Source organism: Lonchura striata, chromosome 4 (assembly GCF_046129695.1).
Source record: "Lonchura striata isolate bLonStr1 chromosome 4, bLonStr1.mat, whole genome shotgun sequence".
Classification (NCBI taxonomy): Eukaryota; Metazoa; Chordata; class Aves; order Passeriformes; family Estrildidae; genus Lonchura; species Lonchura striata.
Genome location: NC_134606.1, coordinates 71,619,296 through 71,637,131, shown reverse-complemented (window position 1 = coordinate 71,637,131; position 17,836 = coordinate 71,619,296). Strand labels below are relative to the sequence as shown.

The 17,836-nt window shown below is 42.7% G+C and overlaps 1 protein-coding gene across 3 annotated transcripts in view; it reads left to right on the top strand.

Moving 5' to 3' along the window:
• Positions 1 to 15,013, top strand: part of ANK2 (ankyrin 2) — a 184,044-nt gene extending 169,031 nt beyond the window's left edge. For all 3 annotated transcript variants that reach the window (XM_077783070.1, XM_077783069.1, XM_077783071.1), the window contains 11 exons: positions 191 to 265; positions 654 to 785; positions 1,143 to 1,289; positions 2,466 to 2,745; positions 4,443 to 4,722; positions 6,161 to 6,253; positions 6,658 to 6,741; positions 7,745 to 7,909; positions 8,950 to 9,132; positions 9,993 to 10,084; positions 12,795 to 15,013. In XM_077783070.1, coding sequence (XP_077639196.1) covers positions 191 to 265; positions 654 to 785; positions 1,143 to 1,289; positions 2,466 to 2,745; positions 4,443 to 4,722; positions 6,161 to 6,253; positions 6,658 to 6,741; positions 7,745 to 7,909; positions 8,950 to 9,132; positions 9,993 to 10,084; positions 12,795 to 12,978 — 1,715 coding nt within the window. In that variant the 3' untranslated portion in view covers positions 12,979 to 15,013. The remainder of the gene's footprint in view (positions 1 to 190; positions 266 to 653; positions 786 to 1,142; positions 1,290 to 2,465; positions 2,746 to 4,442; positions 4,723 to 6,160; positions 6,254 to 6,657; positions 6,742 to 7,744; positions 7,910 to 8,949; positions 9,133 to 9,992; positions 10,085 to 12,794) is intronic.
• The last annotated feature ends 2,823 nt before the right edge of the window (positions 15,014 to 17,836 follow it).

The following is a 17,836-nucleotide window of genomic DNA, read 5'->3' as shown; positions in this document are numbered from 1 at the left end:
TTTTGAAAAACCAAGATTTTTGGTTTCATTTTGAACCTAGGGATTTACAGGCCCCACTTGAGTTGCGCAGCCTGTCCACATTTAGATACAGCAGCTAGGAAAAACCAGTGCTTTCCCTTCCTGGGCTCTCTCCCCTACAGAAATAGTTTTTAACCTGCAAAAGGCAACTTCAGCTCTCTTTGACCTTTAGATCAACAGGATGATCAGGAAAGGACAGAGGAAAGACTGGCCCACATCGCGGATCATCTTGGATTCAGTTGGACAGGTAAAGTGCACATTTTCTGCTCCAGTGAGAAAGGAGGGGAATGGTCCACACTCCTCTCATGTTTATTTTGGATGATTTTCTGATTATCTAAAATGCTTTAGAAAAATACTTCAGAAGCTTATTTTGTTTGGGACACCAGGAGTCCTAAATGGGTTAACAAAGGAACCTGCTCTAAACAATCGCTTTAATATGGTGGATTTAATAGACTTGAAGCAGCAAACAGTAGTGGGCACAAGTGAAAGTAACATGGAACAAGATGGAAATATTTTCTCAGGTTTTGGGGTTAAACCGTAATTCACAGACATTTACTTTTCTTTGACTGAAATTAGATCAGGGGAGTAGTAGTAGTATTAGCAGACCTCTTTACAGAGATGTATTTCTTTTTCAGAGCTAGCAAGAGAACTGGACTTCACAGAGGAGCAAATTCACCAGATCCGAATTGAAAACCCTAATTCTCTTCAAGACCAGAGCCACGCGCTCCTCAAATACTGGCTTGAAAGGGATGGGAAACATGCAACAGGTTTGTCTCCAGTTATTGTGTGTAACTGTCCCCAGTCTGCTAGCTGAGGTGACAAGTCTGTTGTAATCACAAAGAGAATTTGGGGAAAATTTAGTCTACAGAAAGGATGAACATGGATTTTACTCAATGTTGTTTCTAGTCTTGTCTGTACAACACCACAACTCAACAAATTTGTTAAAAGGAAAAAAAAAAAACAGAGTGCTAGTTTTTATAGGCAGCTGTTTGGTTCTTTTATATTTTACATAGCACTGCTTCTAAATGTATCTATCATTTATTTATGACATCAGTCAGTATGGAGAAGGGAGGGAGTGTGCTTGATTCTTAACTGAGCTGCACGGTGTCCTTCCAATGGCACAGATACCAATCTGACCCAATGTCTCACGAAAATCAACCGCATGGACATCGTTCACCTGATGGAGACCAGCGGCATAGACCCCATGCAAGGCCACGGCACGCGCACGTACGCGGACACGGAGCAGTCCTTGGCATTGGACCACAGTGAAGGTAAGGGTTTCCTGACCCAAACTGCCTAGGCTGCCTCTCCAAGCATCACTCTGCTCTGAAGTGTTGGCCCAGGCTCATCTGTCAGCTCTCGTGACGGAGCACTGGAATGCCATTTTGAAAGCACTGACAATGTGGATGGATGCAAGCATGGCATCGCAAGGGTCACTTTTCACCAAGTAGAAGATCTGAGCTTTAGCTGGTTCTTCAGAAGCAAACACTGTGGCCAGCAATGTTTGCCCAGTTTACCTTGGGGTTTGGTTTTTTTGCTTATTCAAGTGCTTTCATGAAAGTTCACAAGGTTGTATTAGAATTTGACCAAGATATAAAAAAGGGAAACTACTCCATGCTTTGACAGAAAACCCCTTTGGATTTGAGTATCCAGGATATTGTAATTTTGTTTGGATGCTATTGCATTTCTTAAGTTTGAAAATTCAATGGATTAGATCCAGTGGATGCAAACTGAAGAAACACCTCCACATTATTTGGCATAAAATCCTCTTTTCCAGAAGTGACACTTTTGGGTGCCTAACTCAATATTGAAACATATTAGACAGCTGTGAAGGTCCCAGTCTTGAAGAGGATGTAGGAATAAAAGGATGTTTGTTACAATTAGCATTCTCATATCACAGCCGAGTAGTTTTAGAATGTTAACTTTTGTCCAGCTCAAATTCAGTATAAGCTTTTCTGTTTCCCCCCAATTTATTCTTCAGAATTCACTAGGTTTCCAGTAACTATGGCACATAAAACAAGCTACTTCTTGCACCTAGCCCTATATGAAGGGTTTTCATCTTTTTTTTGTACAGTTAATTTTTCCAGAAGCAGATAAGTAATGAATGTAGGGGGGGATGAGTCACTAAAATCTATCCTAATCAGCTGGAAAAAAAAAAAAATCTGTGAATCTTCTTCTATACTTGGAGGGTTTCAAACATAATTACTTGAGGTAAATTTCTAAGTAAATACTATTTTGCCTGTTACCATCCAAATCTGGCCATAATAGTGGCAGTCTGGCATGCCTTGGGCTACTCCTGTAGACCAGGTGCCCTCCCACTCAAGGTGTTCAAGAACTTCCAGTCACATGTTGTGCCCAGAGATTTTCAATGCACACTGAGCAGGGGAAGGACTTCCGCGTTCTGGTCAGACTTGTAAGGATATTTCTCATCTCTCTGTCTTGGCAAGGGTTTTCAGCACTGCAAGAGGAAGTGTACAGCTTGAGACACAAGCAAGAACAGCAGAGACTGTCTAAGGATGGCGAGCCAACCGAGCACCCCCCTCTGGTCTCCGAGGAAGACGTGTCTGCCAGTTATTCCCCGTTCCAGGACAGTACTCCCAGGAGCGAGGCAGAAGTGTCCATGGCTGAGCTTCTGAGGCAAGCACACAAGGAACAAGTAGAAGCTGAATTCTCAGGGAAACCCCAAGATGTGCCAGGGAAACCATCTGCTTCACAACAGGAATATTTGTAAGTGCCACAAGACCAAGATGAAGCCGCAGGGAGAGGGTTCTCTTTTCTCTGTGTACTAAGAGTATTTTACAGTTGCCTTTGAAACTTATGAACGCACTAGAATTTTCCTCCAGTTGTGGTTTTCCCTTTTTAATCCATGTGGAGGAAGCCTTAAGGCTGAGGAGGGAAAGTCAGTCTGTCACTGTGAGGACAAAGCAATAACTGTGTCTAGTACATAGGAAAGAACAAAGAGTTAATAGAGAAGTGAAGGGGGTTTTATATATATGTTCAATTCTCATGTCGTGGATGACAAGTGATGACATATTAATGAAAGTAATCCAAAAGGACCTCTTCTTCAGATTTAGGATGGCTTTTTCAATGGAGGCAAATTTTTTTCAATTTAATCATTACTTACAAAACTCATAACTACCTATTAAGAACTGGGCTTTTAAAAGTGCATTTCAGATGTCCAAAGGAACAGAAATGAGGTGTTACAGAGGCAAGGCACAGGTACTTACAGGAATAACACATGATAGAGTACACATAGAGGACCTGTGCAGCAAAAACTTGAATTCTGAGGTGGGACTGTCAGTGGGGTGAGTGTCATTTGGAATGGAATTTGAAATAGATCATGTTTATTTCTCCACAGCTTTCCTGATTATGTACCCATGCTGAGACCTCTCCGCAGGGTAGAGTCAGGTATTAATAAGCCAGCAAAATACCAAGAATCCTTATCCAAGGAAGTGATTTTCCTGGAGGTGATTAGCTTTGATGTGGAGATGCAGCTACTAGCACTCAAAGGGCAGCTGAGCCCAGTAAATGGACTTAAGGGGATTCTTTTGCCAGGAGAGAGTGTGGGAGACAGAAAATACCATCTAGGAAAGCTTCTGTTGCAGTGTTAGGCAAAAATACCAATGTGCCCTAAGGATTTGCATCAGGAAATTAATTTCTTTGAGGAACAGAGAATACTTGTGAGACAATAGTGCCAACACTATATGAGAGTAAAGGTGACAAGTGACTTTCACTACTCTGCAGGTCTAATTTGAACTAGGTGGACAATCAGGCAAGATTTAAATAGGAATATGTAAGGAACATGCTCCAAGAGGAAATATACAACCATATTGAATGTAAATTTGCTGGAATTAGATGCATTTCCCTTATATATGTGTTACATAGTAACATATATAATAATAGGTTTAACTAACTTGGGGATTAATCAGCAATTAATCATGGATCAGGGTTCAACCATAAAGATACCATTACAAACAAAACCTGGACCTCTACTAAATTTCTGTTTGCTAAAGCTCCAGAATTCTACATGAAAGTTGCTTTTACCACTTTGCAGCTGCACAGCTTGTGCTCAGTGTTGTAGGTGCCTCACATCCTTCTCTAGCAATCCAGGCTCTGCCACTAAAAAAATAAATGTCAGTATGTAGGGATGTGAGGGCACAAGTGAAAGCAAAGCTCTCTGAAATACTTTACAAATACCAGGTTTTGCAGTCTTCCATGGAAGGGTTGGATATCCATTTGGAGATTTGCTTGGGAAGATGGGTGGCATTTCCAGACAGACTGCTCTGTAGTTCCTGACAAGGGGTCTCAGTTATTTCTAGACTTTGCCAAACAACAGGACAATATGAAGTCAGTACCTAATGTTCCATTGCTGGAAATTGGGAAGCACTGCACGGTGGTAACTCTCTTGGACCTGTAATTCACAGCGTCACGACTCCAGGAACAGAGCAGAATGTGGGAGCAGGAAAAGCAGCGAGCGGAAAATCTGCGCACTCCAGCAGGGCAAAGGGAGAGGCGCAGACAGCGCACCCGCAGCCTCCATCCCCTGTGCAGAGGGGGGACTCCCCCATCATCCAAGAGCCTGAGGACCCCCAGCTCCACCAGGAAAGCCTCTCTCCAAGGAGATCTAGTCTTGTGATAGTGGAATCCACTGAGGAGCAGGTGGAGAAGTCTGGAAGGGGTTTTGAAGAGGAATCTTTAGAAAAGGTAAATCAACAACTTTGCCTCAATGTAATTGACACAATAAACCAATTTTTATGACTCTCTCATTCCTTAAGATAAGAATATTTGTAATTAATTTGCATCTGGCACTGAGTTTTTCCTACTTCCCTCTGTGGTTTAAAAGGTCAGATAAAGGATTTTCTCTTGAGGTTTTCAAAGTCAAACCCCAGATCCCAAAGTCTAGGCTGGTAATTCTGGTTCTGCTCTACCCTTCTTTGTCCTTTGGCCTGTGACAGTTACATCTCTGCCTGAGAGAGAGTGTGTCAGTAACAGGGGCAGAAACAAACTGAAACAGATGTAATACGGACAAAGTAATAACAGTAAAACTCATAAAGAAAGGCAAGGCTAGCCCAGAGCAGCATGAGAAATGGTGTGAAAGGTCTCTAAAGTCAGTGAGATGGAAAAGAGACAGCAGCTGTGCATTTCAGAGTACCAAGGATGTACTGATAGAATAGCATACAGGCAGTAAAGAGATACAGTGGCAAGAGAGTGAAGAGGACCTCAAAAGCTGTACAGGGTAGGTCTTGGGTTGTGTGAGACAAGGGACTTCATGTCAGCAGAGAGGGGAAGGCATCCACCAGCAAGGAAAGTAGGCTTTTAGTAGAGAATTAAAGTTTCCTGACAGATGAAAGTTTAAGAATAAACAGCTTGATTTGCCTGTATCAAGTGGAAGAAAAGGAGAAGGCATCCTTGGGCAGGAAATTAGTTTTGTAAGTCAAGTTAAAGCAGAGGAGGTGCAGTTGTAGTGAAGCAGAAATAGTTTCACCTTTGTGTTCACTAGAAACAAGGCCTTCTCTTTGCTACTGTGTGGCCACAGGTATCACCTGTAGAATGCATGGTTTCAGAGCTCTGCCTTTGGGATCTCAGGGAAAGGTGGAATTTAAAATGTATCAGATGATTGAAAGGGTATCTACAGCAGGGTTCAGTACAGGTGCTGCTGGAGGACAGCTGCCCTTGAAATAATATACAGCTTTTCCCTCCTCATTCTTTTACTGAAGTGAAACAATAGCAGCTGGTATCACCCCCCCCCCCCCCTTATTTTTTTTCCTCTTTTATGTTTTTGTACTACAGCTATTTCCCAACGGATTATTTTCAGCCTCTCTTTGCCTTCTGAGGTGTTTATTTAAACTTCTAATTCTTCCTTATGCAGGACAGACAATTCAACAGTTGTTACTATTTTTTCCTGATCTTTCTGATCAGCCACTGCTACACTGTCCTCTTGTCAAAACTGTTCAGCCCTACTGAAGAGTTCTGCACTCTGTACTATCCCTGTGGAGGATTAAAAGGCTTTTGTATATTTTTCTGTGTAATTAACCCAGAAAGCATATGCAAAATGTAGGAATTGCAGAGCCCTGGTGCAGGAAGACAGAAGCTGTAGCTATTGCTAGTAGCACATACAGACCTGCTTCCATGCTTCCCCTAGGAGTTAGCAGAGGAGTTAGGTGGACTGGAGCTCAGCTCAGACGAGGATGAGATGGTCACTACCAGGGTCATTCGGCGCCGGGTGATCATTCAGGTACCGAGTGTTGAAAGATTGCACGAGCTTGTGCTGCCTTAGGCCTGAGTTTGTGTTGCACCTCAAGCTGGGATGCTCCCAAATAATGCATCTCCATTGGATAAACCTTAGGATTACAGTAACATTGCTAACCCCCCTCTAAACTCCATAGATGCCTTGGTAGGAGGAGGATGAAGGCTTGTCAGCCCCGTCTACAACAAGGTTAACTAACTTATCTTTGCCTGTGTGCTGTGGCATCACTTTTCTGTGCATGCCTTTCTAAGGATTTATTTGCAGAATAGTTTTTTTCCCTAACATTGCTGATTTTTTTTCCAATCCATAACCAATTAACTCATGTTGAAGTGGCTTATTTCAAGACCCACATGAAGACCTCGCTTCACACAGCTTTGTTCTTTGTCATACAGGCAGATAGTATGCCTGAAATGCTACCAGAAACAGTCACAGAAGAGCAGTACACAGATGAACATGGCCACACGGTGGTAAAGAAGGTATTGTCAATTCTGCCTCTTGCTACCTTCTTCCTCTCCTGTAAAAGGAAGGAAAAATCATCCACAGAAATGCCAGACTTTCTGCTATGAAGGGGCATGATTTAAAGAGTAGAGAGTGGAAGGAATGAGAATTTCAGCTCATGAGAGATACCAAAGTTTGAACAATAATTTAGATTTTCAAAATGGTTCTGTTACAGTGTACAACCTAACAGGATGTATTTTGTTAACTTTAATTTAAAGCCAAGGAAAATTCTGTATAGATCCACATATTTTAGAAAAAAGTTGTTTAATTCTTTTTTAAAAAACCCACCAAAAAGCCCACTCCACTGCAATCTTATCTGAGATGTTTGTTTGTTTGTCCTAATGAAAGCAACAGAAGACTGGGTCTTTAAGAGTCAGACAATCCCAGAGTCTAGATCTTCAAAATCAGATCATGCTAAGAAAAACAAATTCTGCACAGCATGTAAGTGAAAGGGGAACTTCTGTGCTCTTTTCTTTATCTGACAACTTGGTGCTCAGGACTTGGCTGAGCTGAGAGGGTGGCAAACCCCATCTTCTGTCTTCTGAGAAGACATCATGATCCATCAGCTGGATAGGCTGCCTCTGGAGCCTGTTTGAATTCCTGGTAGAATAAACCACCCCAGCCAAAGATTCCTTGCTCTCGTTGCACAGAGGCAAGCATGAATATTCTTACAGATAGGTCTGTGCCTTGAACTGTGCCATGCAGAGGTTTGGGTTATCCACAGAAGGATGCACACCCATCCTTTTGAGCAGTTTTACATCTTGAACCCTGTAATTCTCTTCTTGCTTTGGCCAATCAGTGCCTCGAGAGCTTTAGCACCAGATGAGTCTCTTGAGTAGGTTTTGAGGAATAGAGCACAGTGCCATCTATGCAGGTTCTTTCATGCAGGACAAAATGCCCTTTGAATAGCAAATGCTAGATAGAGAACAAAGGGGAATATTTTACTGCTATGGCTTTGGGGACTAAACTCCATTCCTTCAGGTCACTCGGAAGATCATCCGGCGCTACGTTGCTCCAGATGGCATGGAAAAAGAGGAGGTGCTAATGCAGGGAACACCGCAAGCCCCCGTCACTGTGGAAGAGGGAGATGGTTATTCCAAAGTGGTGAAGCGAGTTGTGCTGAAGAGTGACAGTGAGCACTCAGAGGTAGGGTGTGCTTTGCCTACTGTGGCACAGAGCAGCAGCACCCCAGCAGGGTTCTTAGCCACTGCAGCTTAGCGTGCTCATTCTGCCACTCAGTCCTAGTACCCCATAGCTACAGTAAGTTTACCTTGCTGGTATATTGTTGCTTTGAAGAGCCTAAAAACATCTGTGACTTAAACAAAAATTGTTTCAGAGCCAGGTAATTAAAGGTAAGTGCCTTCCTCCCGTACTTTACTATCTGGCCCTACGGGCAATTGGATCAGCACAACTAAGTTGTGAGGAAGGGCCCAGAAGCTGGCAATGGGGGTGTGCTTTCAGCAGTGATGGGTCAAAAGCAAGGTGCAGCAAGCAGTTATTGGAATTGTAAAAAACATCACTGATACTTTTGCTTGCAGGAATTACTCATCAGAAGTAATTATTTAGGAGTCAAGTAACAAGAAAGAAGAATCCTGATTTTCCCCCCCCACCCCCACCCCCTTTTTCTATTGGCCTTTTTTCTTTCTATTTTTTTCTATTTTCTTTTTTTCCCCATTTTCCCCATTTTTCCTTTTTCTATTTTTTTTTTTTGCCTATTTTTCCTTTTTCTTTTGCCTCCTTTTTCTTTTTTTATTTTCCTTTTTTCTATTCTCCTCTTTCCCCTTTTTTCCTCCTTTTCCTTTTCCCCCTTTTCTGTTTCCTTTTTTCCTTAATTTCCTTTACCTGTTTTTCTTTTTTACTTATTTTTGTTTCCCTTTTTTCTATTTTCCTATTTTTCTTTTTACTTTTCTTCCTTTTTGTTTTTTATTTTTTATTTTTTCCTCTTTCTAATTTTTTCTTTTTTCCTTATATTATCTTTTTTCCTTTTTTCTTTTTCTCTGTTTTCTATTTTCCTTTTTCCCCCCTTTTCCCCCTGTTTTTTTTTTCTTTTACTTTCCAGTAAGCTGATGCCAATAGATCTACATTCTACCCTGTGGAGCCCATAGACACAGCAGTTAATTTGGCCAGTGGAACATCATGAAATGTGAAATTCATCTTCATCTCACTTGTACTTTCTAACCTTGCAGGTGACCCTGTCTGAACCTGCCATTCTCTCTAGTGCCTCCAAATTCCAGTCCGAACCAGTGGAGGGCCGGAAAGTCAGCAAGGTCATAAAGACCACTGTAGTGCATGGAGAGAGGACGGAGAAACACCTGGGGGATGCCAGCCTGGCTTCTGATCTTCCGTCAGCCAAAGAGGACTTTGAAGAGGTAAAAATAACTTTTATATAATACAGCAGTACAGCAAGTGGGGCCACAACCCCAGGGACAAAGTCTGTTCTCCTGAAAGGACCAAAACCAGTGGCCTAGAAGACTCAACTGGCAAGTCCTAAACTGAGGCTTACTCTGTTCTTATACTCAGCAATTTTAAACAAAGTGGAATGAAAGTCGTCATTGCAGAATTAGTTAAGGCACTTGCTGAGACTAAAAGAAAACATCATGGAGGCTTTATGTGAAATTCTTAGAAATCTCGGGTGCGAGTGCAGTTAAAGTTCATTCCTGTGTTAAACTGTGGAGGTAATTGTAGAAGTGGCTACAGTTAAGCCCCCACCCTGGGTAAATGGATGGTTTCCTCCTCTGAATCCAGTCTCTTGTCCCCGTTATTAGCATTTCTTAGAGGTTGAAAGAAATACTTAAAAACAGATAAATGGATAAAAGCTGTGCAGCAATAGGTGACATGGGTATGCAGTTTGGGTTTTGTGACTAGAAGTCCAAAGAAAAAGTCCCCTTTTTCTCACCGAGGCCAAACAAGGGGCAAGAACTGTCTGGTAAAAGTTCAAAGACACAGCTTGGGAAGGAGCACTTAGCACCCAGGTAGTGTCTCAGTAAATCCACAAGTCTGCAGCTGCTACTGTGACATGCTTTGGTACAATCATTGCTGATGAAACTGCCCTCTCGAGACACTGCATGTCATGTGTCTGCAGGAGGGAGGGATGCAGCTGCTTCTTACAGATGCCTGTTCAGCATTTTCACAGCATTGGGTTGTGTGAATAGGATAGGAAAGATTAAGGTAAGAAGAGCCCCAGGTGTTTTGGGTGTGTTGTAATTTGAAGTTTATGTTTTCATTGGAGGCTTTGAGCTATACAGGTCACCACATGACAGTGCAAGTCCCTGCTTTGGTAGAGAAAGAAATCAAGAAAGATGATGGATCAGTAATTAAAAGGTTTGGCTTGGCAAGCTGATGAAGTGTTACTGCAAATGAATTAACACAGTCACAGGAATGGATTGCAGTCAGTGCCTGCTAAACTTTAGTTGCAGTGGTACTAAAGTAATGACTAACCTGGCAGCGGTGACGGCTTACAGAACACTGAAATAAAACACTTTCCACACAACCTTGGTACAGGAGTTAATACAAAGGCGGGCATTTATTTTCTACAGTTTTATAAGTTTAGCATAGTTCTAATTGAATGGATGGCTGGAGAATGGATAGAGATCAATAAATGAAGAATTAATGGAGAATTATTAGATGAGTGTAGAATGGATGGATTATGGGGAATGAATGTAGGGATGATGAATAATGGAGAATTAATGGATGGATGATGAATGAGTGGAGGATGTGGAATGGATGATGAAGGGTTGATTACTAAATAGGTTATAGATGGAGAATGGATAATGGACAATGGATGAATGATGGTGATTGGGACAGATAGGTGATGGAGAATTAATGGCTGGATGGTGAATGACTGGATGACCAGGAATGAAAAGAGGATGAATAAATTGAGGGATGATGGATAAAGAGGTGATGGGTGAAGAATGAATAAATGGATGGATGATGGATGGGATTGAGGAACCATTGGAACATGATGAATTTATGAAGGGTTGGATGAATGTTGAATAAAGGAATGAAGCAATGGATGGGATGAATGAATGACTGGATGATGAAGAGTGGAGGAAGGGATGAAGGAGTGGATGATGGAGAAGGAATGAAGACAGGGAATGAGTGGCTTGTGGATGACTGAAGGCATGAATGACTGGATAGGATGAATGAATGACAGAGAATGATGAACAAATGAATGATGGGATGCAGGGATGAATGTAGGGATGATTGAATGTATAATGAAGAATTAATGGCTGGATGGTGAATGGCTGTGTGGATGACAGGGAAAAAAGAGATGATGAATAAATGGAGGGATGATAGATCTGCTGGAGAATGGATGAATGATGAAGAATTATGAAATGGGTGGATGATGACAAATGAGTGAAAGATGGAGAATGAAGACACAGATGAGGAATGACTGAATGAAAGGACAATGAATCGATGGATGAATGATAGAAAATAAAGGAAGGGCTTGATGAATGAACAATGGCTGGATGATAGAGAATGGATCAATGGCAGGATCATGAACATTTAGCACATTCCCCCTCACGGTATTTGCGCTCACTTTAGCAGTATTCGTTAGGGGTATGTGCTAACGAGTTCGTCATACACTCTCCCTATATCCGTTCAATCCTCATCCATTCTCCATACAACCCTATCATCCAACCTCCAATCATCAGCCGCTCTGCCTACATCCATCCTCCATTCCTCATTCATTCATCACCCAGCTCTCCAATCAGCCACTCTCCATCCATCCATCCATCCATCCATCCATCCATCCATCCATCCATCCATCCATCCATCCATCCATCCATCTGTCCATCCTTCATCAGCCACTCTCCCTCTATCCAGTCAATCCTCATCTGTTCTCCATACATCCCTCCTATCATCCAAGCTCCAATCAGCAGCCACTCTCCCTACATCCATCCTCCATTCCTCATTCATCATCCATTCCCCATACATCCTATGTATCATCATCCACCTCTCCATGCATCCATCCAATCATCCAACTCTCCATACATCCTTTCAATCATCATACACCTCTCCATACATTCATCCAATCACCAGCCAGCTCTCTCCATTCATCCATTTCTCATTCATTCATTATCCAGTCTCCATACATGCATCCAATCATCAGCCACTCTCCTATGATCACCCAGCTCTCCATCCATTCTCTGTGCACTTTGATTCCTTTCTCTCTGGTTCTAGAAATAAGAGGCAAACACAGGGTGGTAAACAGGAGTACCTTTATGTAAGGATCCTTAGGTGCACTTTCTCTCAGAAAATGCTGAGGATGCACACCTAGAATGACACATGTACAGTCTTAATTAAAATTAGCAAATCAATAAGCATTCATCCATCTATACATTCAGTGCTCATCCATACTCCATCCACTCAGTCTCCAGTCATCATTCTACAGTCTCCTTTCATTCATTACCCTTTCTCCAATTGCCATCCTTGCTCCATACATCCACCCTTCCTTCTCCATGCATCCATCCTTTACTCTCCATCCATTATCCAATCTCCATGCACTTTGATGCCTTTCTCTCTGGTTCTAGAAATAAGAGGCAAACACAGAGGCTGCACACCCTCCATGATGCATGTAAATTTTTTCTTGATTTTGCAAATTACCATACTGACAAGAGTCCCCAACTAAAAGCACACCCAGTAAAGTAATGCCCCCAGCTCTGATACCTTGTAAACCCACCTCTCCTTGGATGAAGACTCAGCCCTGTTGATAAAAATATGTCTCAAAGATCTGAATTCAACCTTGGTTTCTAAGGAACACCAAGGTAGCAGAGGGGTCCTGGAATTTGTTTTGTCTTTCTGCCTAAGAAAATACTGAAGCTAGGTTATAATAATAGGCTACAAACATGTGTAAAGAATACAGAGAATATGTAAAGTAAAAAGGGTAAAAATCCATACTTACACCTTGCTGTGCCTTCTTCTCCAGCATGTCTAACTCTGCCTTGGAAAAGCCTGAAAACCACGATTCTCTCACACCTCCAGAACCGTGGCATTTCTAAGTCAGGTCTCTCATTTTTTTTGGTTCCAGGACAATACTAAGTAAAGCCAGCACACAGAAGAGGACTGTGATGAAGGACCGCTATGGAAAACATGTTCACATAGAAGAGCTGGAAGACACCCCAGAAGCGCTCCCCAGGGATGACCTCCAGCATGACCTCCAGCAGCTTCTTAGGCACTTCTGCCAGGAGGACTGGACACAGGAGACCAAGTGAGAAGCTGCTGCCCCTGCACAGCGCCACGTGACCCCTCCCATACGCAGTTGTCACTGTCCCTGGTTAGCAGTCGTCACTGCTGCTCCTACCTGTGCAGCTGCAGTGAAATCATTTCTCCCCATCCCAAGCTGCATTTTGTGCTGTTAAGATTTTTCACCCCGTAAGCTAATTTGTGACCAAAGATAGCATCCTTCAGGCAGGATGATTTATCCGCCATGCTGGCACCCTGTCAGCATCGCCACTTGTCCCTGTCCCTTTGCTCTGGCGCTCGCTTACTGACATGGCCCTTGCCAAGCAGACTTCATCGACAGGCCTCTTCCACTGACTGTGTACATGCACCGTACAAAGGAGTTGACGTATAAACTGTAAATAGCAGAGTATTTGAACTCACGAGACCGCAGAACACTCACTGCCTGTTGGCATTGTGGGTTACGAGGTGCAGTGACCCTGCGGAATGGTGACAGATCACGGCATGGCACCACCGGACCACAAACGCTGACTGACCCAGGAGGAAGCACTGCAGAGCTACCAAGTACTAAGAGTTCCTGTTTAGAGATCCGCTCTTGGCAAAGGCTGCGTGAGTCAGGTAAAAGGCAGCTGTTCACATGAATCACAGCTGACTGTGGCCATTAATTGTGCAGACACCTTCGCATAGCCACTGAAACATTTCCAAAAGAAAAAGAAAGAAAAACTTCCCCACTAGGTACCCAAGTTGCTAGCAGCTCTACCTGCGGCATGTTCGCATATGGTATTCAAGCCTATAGATCTGAACCTGTGACGGGGCGTATTAAACAATCTTAACTCCAGTAGTTTCCTGTTTCCATCACTACTTAGCCGACCTCACCAACAGACTGGGGGTGCTTCCAGTTGGCCACTGCACTGTAGATAACTACGGGACAAAGACTTACCCACTATACAAGGAGAATAATTAATTCACCATGTTTTATCGAGATTGCCTCTTAGCTGATACACGCATGTGGCATTTGAAGGTCAAAACCAAACCCTCCTAGAACCATGTCAGCTTCTTGGCCCTCTTAGCACTGAGCGAGCAGTTTTTATCTTCTGATCAAGTGTTTTTTAAAGAACAAGTGCTCACAATCCTCAGTAGCCGGTTTCTGTTCATATTTTGTTATGTAACTATATATTATATATATATATTTCTAAATCGTCCCTCTGAAAACCACATTAGCATGTCTGCACTTTTATTTTCCACAAGGGGAACATAGGGATCTGATGTTTTGGGTGTTCTATACCTTAATATTTAATGGAGGGAGCTCTGTAGGGTTTTAACATAACACGCATACACACAAACACACCAACTTAATGCTTTTAAATAGCTATTTCATTTTTTAATGAATAGACTCACCACCAGAGTAAAACCAACCGTCTCCTCTAGGAGCAATCCTTTGTCCAAGCTTATCTGGCCTTCTACAATTGTAGGGTTCTTTGGTTTTGTTTTTTTTTAATGACTCACTCAGTGCTCAGAACAAGGGCACTTCCTCATTAAGGTAATGATGCCAAAAGCATAGAAACACCTCTGGAGTTCTGGCTTCCTGTGGGCAGAACCACGAGGTGCCGTGCTGACACTTTTTGGGCAGGCAAGAAAAGAAACTTAAAGGAAAAAGTGTTTTGGCAGCCAAATCGAATGAGACCCCTGATGAAACACCTCACAGTGCATCTTGGCTTCCTGACTGTCCGAGACAGAACAGGAGGGTCTTCAAGGATGGGGCTCTCAAGAAATGCATTTCTGTTGTGTTATTTGCGGTGCAGATGATGTTCTGTGTAACAGCATAATGGTTATTCACCTCTTATTTTGAGTTTTTGCTGTGTTATCAGAGAACTTGAATACTGTGAGAAGAAGTGAATTTTAAGTTGACGAATCAGCATCTTGTTCCCATGGTGATAACACTAATTGAATATATCTATGAGGGCATGTATTAGTTAAAAATTAAAAAGATACAACACTAACAATACATAGCTGCAATGTGTACAATGGCTGATTTAACTAAATAAAAATGTACAAGTGTTAAATGTAGCAATGGTGGCTCGCTCACTTTTACTGCTGGTGTGGTGGGACGAGGGACAGTGCCTGTGTGGGGACCTCAGCGGTGCCATCAGAGCCACAGTTCCTCTGTGTCCAGCTTGCTCGCTTGTCACAGACATAGCGACGCCTTGTCAAGGGCACGACCTAAGCCAGAAGCTTCTCTTTCCTCTCTTCCTCAAGTCACATTCATTTATTTTATTTAACAAACAAGTAATTAAATTAAGGGACTGACTTCACACTTGATATGCCCTCACAAGTAGCAGCAATAATTCAAGTACTAAGTTACTCTTGCTTTCCACCTTGAGAAGCAAAAGGGTGTATTTTTTAATTTCTGAACTACAAATTATATGAACCAGAGCCAACCAAGTTTTCTCTAGTCTGAATGTAACACAGGTCAGCAATGAGTTTTATTAGCACAGCCTGTTACGTCCCACCTCTCTTCCCAGCAAACTCTTGAAGATGCCAGTGGGCTCTATGACCAGCAGAGAGCTATTTATTAAATTTCACCATCCCTGACAATCTTAGTGGTAGGCACCACCAAAGAGTGGTAGCTGTCTCCTTCCATAGATGACTTTATATTTTTACTTAATATTCCATAAAACTACACTACAAGTGCTGGAGCATCCTGTGGGCACTTCCTAGAACACATGGATTCACAATGCAGAATTCACTGAGCTGGAAAACACAGACTGAATTCTCTGCTGACAGGTCATACCATGGATAATCAGTGGATTTTGTAGCTATAAGCCATATACTCTGCACAGTACAGCCTATAACTTCAGGCCTTTGATAGTGGGCAACTTCCAAATCCAGGACATTTCCCTAAAGGAATAAACCCAAATGGCTTCACCTGTACCTTAAAACATTCACCATACCCCAGGTCTGACTGTGCAATTGCTGCAAGCGCTTGGCATGGGAAGCAGCATTTGGGAACAGCCTGAAGCTACAACAGTTGTCAGATCTCAAAATATCTGGTAAAGAGGTCACTGGCTGCGATTCTTGTCAGTGCAGTCAGTGCCAAAAAGAGCAGCTGTATCCTCAGCCTTTGCCATGTTTTCCAGTCCCCTACACAGAGCTGGCTTGTCTCGCCAGGGCTAACCCTGTCCTCAGCTGTGGCAGCAGCTGTAGGCACAGTCCTGCTCTGCTTCCCACCTCTGCCATCAGGAGAGGACTGATTATACATCTAGGAGCCTATTGAGCATGGGGGGAGTTAACTTGGGTCTCTGCAGGTACGGGGAGTAAGGTGACCTATAATAAAACGCATTTCTGATGTACTGGAAGGGTGTGAAGGATAACCCTCATTCTGTGCACAACACTGAACTCACAACTCATTGCTTCAGCTGTTACAGCCACACAACCACCCCCAGACAGGAAACTCGCTCACACCCCACCACAGACCTGAACCCATTTATGCCACTGAGCCAACAGGACATTTTCAGAGCACTCAATGTCTAGTGAGAGCACCCATTTACTTACAAAACCAAATTACTCCCTTTTCTCTCCTGCTTTCTGGATCTGCTCCACCAAATCAACATCCTTTTTGATCAATTAAGTTGTGGTGGTTTTGTTGTTTTGGGTTTTTTAAATAAATCCAACATCTCCTTTGTCTATTGACTAAATCAATGCCCAAGCGATCATCATGTGAGGTCCACCATAGCTGTTGCTGAGCTCAAGGCTAAAGCTGAGCTCACCTGTCACCTTGCTCACCTATAATTAAATTTAATATAAATTCAAAAGAGCAAATAAACACAAATAAATATCTCAACCAAATTAATTAACTGGTGCTTCCTCTGCTTCTATTGTTCGAGCAGCTGGCTGACCGTGAGGATTATCTTTTCCCCTTTGTAATATAATTTCAGATCGGTGTTGTTATGTCCACAGGACTCCAAGGAGCTGTCAGAATAACAGGATTAAAGTAAAAAAAAAAAGTGCACATGAAAGCCTGCAAAAGTGCTACAAACCTGTCTGAAACTCCAGTGGTGCCCACAACACCCTCTTGCTTCATGAAACCCAGAAGGAAATATCAGAATTACATCATGAGTAAAATGGTGGGGTCTCCTAACATACCCCTTCCCAGAGCTTGTGGACATGCCTCCCCTTGAGTGGGATCTCCTCTCAAGGTTATTCCTCAAGGCTGAGAAATAAGATAGGCCCACAGCTGTTGGAATGGGTGAGCAATACTCATCTCTACTTACTAGCTTTAAAATCAGAATCCCTTCAGAAACAGTGTGCTATACTAGCAGTTCTAGCTACCCTCACTGTGCACGGAAGCATTTTGATTAAGGTCTTTTAGTCTATTTATTATCATAATAAATAATTTTCTGTTTTATGTGTGTGTATATATATATATATGTAAATGTGGCTCACCGTCCTTAATCCTGCAGGGTAAAGCTTCAATTACACCTGCATAAGCCCTTGGACACAAGCCATGGACAAAGCCTAGATGTGCCTGCACCCAGACCCTTCTCTGAGGAAAACTTTAGAAAGCCTGGTGGCTTTCTAGGAGGGTCTAGAAGTTCTGGACCCTTCTTCACTAACCTCAGTCTGCAGGTCCTACTCTACGAACCCCAAAAGAAGATGTCAATTAAATTTGCTCCAATGTTAACCTAAGTTCTGGAGACAACATGGGGAAAGCTACCTTGGAGACAGCCTGTTCTTTTTCAAGGTACACAGAAATAACTGCTGTGTCTGCAGAGGCCCTGTGGCTTCAATTGGTGAGTTGCTGGTAGAGTCTTTCCACCACTCATTGCAGGTAACAACACAGGCTGCACCCAGTCCTTCCTCCTCCATGTGATGCTGCCTTAGCTCCAAGTC